This window comes from Cornus florida, unplaced genomic scaffold, assembly GCF_030987335.1.
Source record: "Cornus florida cultivar Cherokee Brave unplaced genomic scaffold, ASM3098733v1 CherokeeBrave_3.0.0_Hap2_Chr04, whole genome shotgun sequence".
NCBI lineage: Eukaryota > Viridiplantae > Streptophyta > Magnoliopsida > Cornales > Cornaceae > Cornus > Cornus florida.
Genome location: NW_026775574.1, coordinates 71,106,481 through 71,115,397, shown reverse-complemented (window position 1 = coordinate 71,115,397; position 8,917 = coordinate 71,106,481). Strand labels below are relative to the sequence as shown.

Here is an 8,917-nt window from a genome sequence, read left to right as displayed (position 1 = left end):
GGGGCATTACCCAATGGCCTAGTTGGCAGAGCAGCCAGCTTCCCGAGCGGTTGCGTCCATATTCAAGTCCTTTCTGCCTCTAGTTTGCCAAGGAAAAACAAATTAGAGAGAAAATACAATTTTCATGGCTGGGAATAACATGCACTTTTTTTGTTACATTATTAGAAATAATTGTACTATAGCTTGTCGGAATGTCTGGAACAAAATTTTAGCAACTTGAGGTATAAAGCCTACAAAAGAAGTGCATTATTTGCTTGGAATTCAACATTTCACTAGAAAAAGAAATCTTTAGCATGCAATGTTTCTGCTAAGGGGAGAAAATTGTGACATTTGAGTAATCAAATCAAATGGGCATAATAGGGAATATAATCCCTAATAATTGAGAAGTAAAGTCATAAGATCAAAGATGCAAAACAAAGACAAAGATGAAATAATTAACACATTTATTCTATAAGATAACTGCAATTGTTGGTAGAATATATCAACTACTTATTCCTATATGAGAGATTATACCTAGTTGATACTTCCAAAACCATTCTCTTCACCTTCACCAAAATTAAAGAACATATGTAAAAAGCATGCTATTAACCACCATTAAACTTAACTAGAAAACCTTAAAATCATGTTTTAAAAGTAATTATCTAAAGAATAAAAGTGACTGAACAAGATTCTTGAAATTGTACCAAATAATTGAAGAAATATAATGTTAGTATCATTATTGGAGGTTAGTGCATACTATGTCCCAGGAGGTAGTTAGTAGGCCAATACATATATACTCCATATCTTGTGTTCAATGAATACGTTACAAGGTACTTGAAATATATTTGATACCATTATTGATGTCCTTTTCTTCTTTAGCACCGGTATATATATATCCATATATTCTCTCTCATGCAAATTAGGCTAATTTTGTTTGCCCTTTTCTTCTTTTGTGAATACATGTATATATATATATATATATATATGTAATCCACAGAAAAATAAAAGATAGTAATACTATTTTTATATTTACATGAATAGATTATAGATTATCACTGATCTACCTTTGTCTTAGTGACTTTGAGTTTTAACTTCTAAATCACGGGTCAAAAGTTCCGAGACTGGTAAAGAGACAAAAGAAATAAGATTACATACTACCAAAATAGATGTATTATTGCAGCACAAATAAATTGTTTTGGCATGGTGTTTTAGAGGAAATAATGAAAATTAAAAATTAATTAGATTTATCAGCAACAATATTTAAAATATCGGTAAATCACACTAACCTACTATGATGATTAGAAAATTACACATGGCTAGATCGTTTATATCACTCTGACCGACCACTCCTGAGATTTGACACGTGTGTTTAACAATACCTCTAATATTTTCTTTCCGGCAGACTTATTGACCAAATTTTATAAAATGATAATTTTGCCTTCTATTGTATTAATTGCCAATAAGCGTCTTATGTATTACAATATAATATGTTATTATAATATAAGGACATTGCTAACTTTTATACTCAAAGTCACTTTTCGGCAGTCGATGACATATTTAGGGGATGTTAAACAATAAACGTCCGTGTGTACTTTGTCCAAACTCCGGGATAGTATAATTTACTCTAAAAATAAATTTAGGGACTAAAATGTCAAATCAAGGATTCAATTGTTTTTGAACAATAAGAGGGATTGTATCATGTGTCAAAATCAAACCAATGCAAAATGTGGATTCTAGGAGGGACCTCACATACATAGGCTCACAACAATTCACAGAAGAAAAAAAAATAATCTTTCCCATCCCTATTAAAGTAGTTCAAACATTTTGCATCTGAAACAGTCACATCATGGATATATGATTTGGCCATCTAATGGGGTCTCAAATATTTCTTGTTAAATTCATCTGCGCCGTCCATACCACTATATATACACCTCTCCCCTTTCTCTTTGTTTTATCCCAATTCCTTTCCCTTCTTTTGTCCTTCACCCTCCATCAACTTCTCTGTCCTCTTCCACCATTGTTTCAGCTCTCTACCAATTTCCAATCATCAATGGCTTGCTTAGAGGTTTCCAAAGAGGTTAGTTATCATCATTTCCCATTTCTTCTCTACTCTTACTCTAAAAAGAATTGTCAAGGCCAAAAAAAAAAAAAAAAAAAACGCCCATTTCTCTTCTTCTTCTTCTTCTCTCTCTCTCTCTCTCTCTCTCTCTTTCTCTCTCTCTCTCTCTCTGTGTGCATGTGTGCCATTGCAAGCATATTTATGCTAATTTTGCTGCTCATGCATGCAAAGAGATTGATGCATACATTTGAGCATATAATATTTATAAATCTTGTTTTTTTAAAAAATTTTCTTTTTTTTTTCCTTCTTTTTTTTTGAATTTACAAACTAATTGAATATTGTTCTTAATTGCTTTCAGTGTAAGCTGAAAGAGGAACAAGAATCATCAACTCTTGATGGAACTGTTGACATGCATGGCCGTCCCGCAATCCGAGAAAAAACTGGCCAGTGGGCTGCCGGAACTGTGATACTTTGTAAGTCATTTTTTTTTCCTCGAAAGTTAAAACAAACACACACTTATTACTCACAACATGTTCTAATGGACTCGAACTCTCAACCTCCTTTGAGAAAAAGAGACTATCATATCATCTGAGCTAAAAAATAAGTGATTATATAAGACACACACACGCATACATGTATATATAAGAACTCGATATTGTAAGCTGCTTATCTCTAGAAATTCTTTAAGAAGATACGATACTCTGTATATCTATATGGTATATATTGTTTGCTATACTTTTGTCTATAATCAGTTCAATTATTTTATGAGATTCTTTAAAACAATTCCTGAATAACCTCCAAAATCAATTGAATTTATTGATTATATATATGTGTGTGTGTGTGTATTTAGTATAATTCACGAATTTGTACACAAACACTTTCAAGAGAGCTTAAAAAAAAGGGTCCAGCCTACTTCAACTGATGGGTCTTTTCTGCTTCAGCTTAGCTTTAACGCACCCCAAAATTTAAGCAACAACTAACACGTGTATATAACTTTAATAGAGAAATATTTTGTATATACTATATATTTTTCTATTTTGTGTGAACATTTCCTAAATTTATGTATCCAATAGTACGACAATGTGGTATAGAGAAGGCGTAACATTTTTCATATTTGGCAGACAAAACTAACAAAACTATCGCAGTGTTAGAACTAGAGTGTTACGGTGGAGTCCGGAGAGAGAGAGAGAGAGTGTGTGTGTGTGTGTGTGTGTGAGAGAGAGAGAGAGAGAGAGTCATTTTGGATTTTAGCACCAAAAACGCGAGGCACACGATGTGGGGAGGAACGAGGAGTATGGGGGCAAGAAAAGCATGCATTTAGAGTATGAGATGCCAGACACGTAATCAGTGAATCAGAATGGGTTGCATGACGTTACACGTTTTATATTATTTTATTTTATTTTTTGCGGGAAGTTACATGTTTCATCTTTAACAATTACTGCTTCTTCTTTTTTTCTTTTCTTTTTTTGGGATTATTATTATTTCTAACTATGATTGTGAGCATGAAATCTATTGTACTCCTACTCCTTTGGTTTTGATTTTTGAAAATAAAAGTACCATAAAAAAAAGTTAATGATTTTGGTTCAAACAATTTTGATTAATTTACCTGAGATGAAAACTAATGTCATCACAATATTATAATTCTTACTTATATAAAATTAATTGAATTTGTTTGATTTTTTATTATTAATAAAAATTGTAATTGAATCATGGTCAATGATTAAGGAACTCTTACTCATATAAAATTAATTGAATTTGTTTAATTTTTTATTATTAATAAAAATTGTAATTAAATCATGGTCAATGATTAAGGAGTCTTTTGGAGTGAACCCTAAATTCCAACTTTTAAAATTAAACGATCGTAAATTTTTATATATGTATTTATATAGATCATGAGATTACTTTGTGTTTTGGCTATACGTAACACTACTAAAAAACATAAGGTGAAATCAAATTCTAAATATGATCTTGATTTGATCTCTAGCCAAGTTCAAATAAGTTTTAAATCAACTTGTTTTATCTCGATTTGTTTGTAGCCCTAAATACTTAGGGTAAACTTTGGATTGATAGATATATAAAAAAAATTTGTGATCTCACCCAATTATATCAAGATTTACTTTCTTGTTTTTCTTCCATAAATTGATTTTCTTTTTTCAGTTCAAATTTATGATGACCTAAGTTCCTAACGTTCTCATGCCATGTGATTTATCCTCTTTCTCATCAACTTTCACATGCACCAAACAGCACCAAACAGCACCAAACCTTGTCCTAACGATTTGGAGAAATTTTCAGAATTTGTTTTGTATCTTACTCTGAATAACCCATCTTTACCATTATAAGTTAATCAAAAACCAACTTAGAAAGTTGGAGCAAAACAGTCCTTTTTTATCAACATTAAGACGTGATTGGTTAGCAGGAATATGTTGGCTAAAGACAAGAAAATTATTCGGACAAAATTAATGGAGGAGGAAAAAGAAGAGAAAATCTCACAAATCACCAAGATCAATCTGATTATACTATCTTTGAAAAATCAATCTGATTATGACATGAATTCCACTAGTGGAAAAGAATCCATGTGCTTGCTTTATATAATCTCTATATCTAATGTTTCACATGGAATTGATGCATATTATTGATAGCTAGATATCAAATCAAGTCCATTTATTATGAGATCATTTTGATCATGACTGATTAATTCTAGCTGTTAAACATCACTTTCATTGGATCAATACCTGTTCCAACCATCCATCTTTCTGAAATGGATAATGATTTGGAGTCCGAAAGGTCCGACAACTCGGACTGATTTATGTGAATGGGGACCGATGTCGTCATGTTGTCGTTAATAACCCTAATGTCATGATGACATCAACCACTACTCACATAAAATTAATCCGATTTGTGCGACAGTCGAACTCCCTATCATTACTCTTTTGAAATTTTCTCGAACACTTCAATATACGTCTTGGGACTTTCTATTTTCTGCTGACACACTTATAGATCAAAGCCCTCAACATATCAAGACACTTACTTTCTATGCACCCTCTGTTTTGCTTGTTGAATCTTTCAGTAAACCAAGGTCTGGCTACTCTGGCTTTCTTTGGAGTTGGAGTGAACCTGGTACTGTTCCTGACACGGGTCTTGCAACAGAGCAATGCCGATGCTGCTAACAACGTTAGCAAATGGACCGGAACTGTCTACATCTTCTCTCTCGTGGGCGCTTTCCTCAGTGACTCGTACTGGGGAAGATACAAAACTTGTGCCATCTTTCAAGTCATCTTCGTAATAGTAAGTAACCCATAATTGAACACTTCTGTTTCATGACAATTTGGCACCAAAGTAAAGCTGTCATTAAACCAAGTAAAAATTTTGTAAGAAGTATCAGAATTCAAATACGAAAACCTACTCATATTCATGACAAAATCACAACCTCCTGCTGATAAACCGGAGACAGAAGCTATGGATAGAAATTGGTTAATGGACTTGGTTCTTCGAACTAATTGTCATTTTCTGGATTTGGTTTCAGGGGTTGGTAGCATTATCTATAGCATCTCACTTCTTGATCAATACTAGAGGTTGTGGCACTCGAACAACTGAATGTGGGTCACATTCAAGCTGGGAGATTTGGTTGTTCTATCTCTCAATCTACTTGATTGCTCTAGGAAATGGAGGGTACCAGCCTAATATTGCTACATTTGGAGCTGACCAGTTTGATGAAGAGGACCATAAGGAGGGAAGGTCAAAGGTTGCCTTTTTCAGCTACTTCTACCTGGCTTTGAACCTCGGCTCTCTCTTCTCCAACACCATATTAGGCTACTTTGAGGATGAAGGGATCTGGGCAGTAGGGTTTTGGGCGTCAACGGCATCTGCCTTTGCAGCACTAGTCTTGTTTCTTGGTGGAACGCCAAAGTACAGGCATTTCAAGCCGAGTGGCAACCCACTTTCCAGGTTTTGCCAAGTGATGGTCGCTGCAGCAAAGAAATGGAGGGTTGAGATGCAACCAGGCGAAGAGAATCTTTATGTAGCCAACGAAAAGGAGAGTTCCATGTATGGTGCTAGAAAGATACTTTATACCCATGGGTTCAAGTAAGTGTATGAGCATGATCATAGATTTATTCGACATAAACCCTACCATGATCCAATAAAATCCCAAACAATAACATTTAAATGCCAAAAGTATGATCATTTTTATATACAACTAATTTATTTTCATGTCGATGTCTTAGATTCCTGGATCGAGCGGCATTTATTACATCAAGGGAATTCACAGACCAGAAGCAGGGCCCTCATAACCCGTGGCGTCTCTGCCCTATTTCACAAGTTGAAGAGGTGAAATGCATATTGAGACTACTACCAATTTGGCTATGCACTATAATTTACTCAGTTGTCTTTACCCAAATGGCATCACTGTTCGTCGAGCAAGGTGCAGCCATGAAAAGTAAAATTTCAGACTTCCTAATTCCACCAGCAAGCATGTCTAGCTTCGACATCCTCAGTGTAGCATTTTTCATTTTCCTTTACCGGCGAGTACTCGATCCACTGGTAAGCAAAATAAAGTCTAAAGGGCTTACCGAGCTTCAAAGGATGGGAATCGGACTCGTTATAGCAATAATAGCAATGCTTTCGGCCGGAATTGTGGAGTGCTACAGACTCAAGTATGCTCAAAAAGATTGCTTACATTGTGAAGGTTCAAGCTCATTGAGCATCTTCTGGCAAGTGCCTCAGTATGTCCTGATTGGAGCTTCTGAAGTTTTCATGTACGTCGGCCAACTGGAGTTCTTCAATGCACAAGCACCTGACGGACTGAAGAGCTTTGGAAGTGCACTTTGCATGACATCAATTTCGCTCGGGAACTATGTGAGTAGCTTGCTCGTGAGCATGGTTATGAAAATCTCAACCATAGACAACATGTCGGGATGGATACCAGGAAATCTGAACAGGGGACACCTAGATAGATTTTACTTCCTCTTGGCCAGTTTGACTACTTTAGATTTAGTTGTCTACATTGCTTGTGCTAGGTGGTACAAGAATATCAAGCTTGAAGGGAAACAAGGAGAAAACTATGAGAAAGGCGAGTTGCGCGTTTGATGTGTGACATCAAACATGGAACATGTACCAGCTTACAGTGCCAGATAATAAATAAGAGGGGGGATGAGTCTGCTACAAAGGCTTTGTTCAGACCCTGTTTGAAGAAAGTAGGTGTTTGTGTGAGAGTAAGAGGAACGCTTTTTCTGTTGAACTCTTAAACTTTTCTATAACCAATTCAACAACACCTGGTCCACTAAATAGTCTATGATAGTTGTATGGATAGGTGGGTTTTGATCTAAGGTTCATTGAGATATTCCTATTGTTGGTTCTATTGCTAGCTATAGGATTAACATGTTCTTGTCGGGTGTTCAAATGTAAATGAGTCAGCTCTCACTGTTGTCTCTGGCCAATTCATGTACTTTTGAGAGCTGCATACCAAAAGGCAATAAAGCTACCTCTTTCCTACAAATCCAATCCTCATTATGTTATCTGCATTTTCAGATCTTGTAATAGAAATTCACATTAAAAATTGACAACCCAAATATGTGACATAAAAGGAATATTTCGCCTATTAAGGAGGATTCCACAAATGTCTGAAATATAGATCATTATAGAAAATGTGAAATATTTGATAGGATCCGTTTGGGGAATGTGGAATGTAAGACAAATTCAAAATGACAAAATGAATTGTTTTCTGAAATGCCAAAAATATGGATTGAAAGAATTTGACCAAGTATTTTATCCCAGTTGTCAACTAAGCAAAATCCTCCGTGCCACCTCAGGATTGGCTATCTTAAATTTATGCAAGTCCTAGGATGGTCACTAGGTCCTCATAGATAAAATAAACCGTCAATGGGAGACATGAGGAACGGTGAACTGGATACAGATCTAACTTTGGCGTCATTTGCACAATTCTCAATCCCTTAACTGAAAATGACCAAGCTTATATCATTTAACCAACCAATGGCATTTAGCTCCTCATAAAAATGTGCTGATGAAATAAATGAAACAATTGAGATAGAAAATTGCAAAGATTTAACCTGAAAAGATCAAAACCTTATACACATAAATGTTGATGCTATAACCTTTCAACAACCTGACCATTCTATCAGCAAAGGAAAATCAGTTTGTCTTTTATAACATACTTTTTACCAATATAACTCAGTGACTTAGATCCTCAAGTCTAGCTGTTCATGTGTAATGGCATCAACTTATGCGGGCTAGTGTACCAAGAGGTCAATACGAACAACACCCAGGATATAGGGAACATCAGTCATTCCCCCCACTTAACAAGATAGCCACTGAAGCTGTGTTGAGAGCATTCCGTTCATGCATCATATCTTGTTTCAAGTTTCCTTAGAGGCTATGCCAGTACTATCAGATTTTCGTTAAAATTAGTTAAAAATAGGAGCATATGTGACTTGGAATAAAGCCCCAATATGATTTTGGCCTTCCAGAGGTATTTTCTGCACGGAACTTGCTAAAAAACACAAGGAATGCATGTGTTCATGATTTGGCACATAATTGTCAGAGATTTGGTCCAGGCTGTTATCCAGGTTCTGGTAAGCTCTTGCTCAAAAGAATCATTGGCTCCAGCATCTAGTTAACTAGAGGCAGTTTCACCAAGATCGGCATAGATTGTTGGGCAAGATCAATCTCACTGAGGCAGTACCTTAGATGAGCTGTAAAATTCACAAAGTCCTGAGAACTTTGAAGGTATAGTTGGAAAAAAAATGGCAGTATTCTTTCCAAATGATCGAAGAATCATATGACCCAAAAAATCAACACAGAGAGAGACCACCAGGAAATAAAAGTACCATCCTTTCCGTCTATATACACAACAATAGGCACAGA

The 8,917-nt window shown here is 35.4% G+C and overlaps 1 protein-coding gene across 1 annotated transcript; it reads left to right on the top strand.

Moving 5' to 3' along the window:
• Positions 1 to 1,921: 1,921 nt before the first annotated feature.
• Positions 1,922 to 7,528, top strand: LOC132303490 (protein NRT1/ PTR FAMILY 7.3-like). The gene is made up of 5 exons (XM_059800766.1): positions 1,922 to 2,056; positions 2,397 to 2,511; positions 5,106 to 5,323; positions 5,562 to 6,121; positions 6,262 to 7,528. Exons 1-5 carry the CDS (start codon positions 2,030 to 2,032, stop codon positions 7,121 to 7,123), a joined length of 1,782 nt encoding a protein of 593 aa, XP_059656749.1. The 5' UTR covers positions 1,922 to 2,029; the 3' UTR covers positions 7,124 to 7,528.
• Positions 7,529 to 8,917: the final 1,389 nt, after the last annotated feature.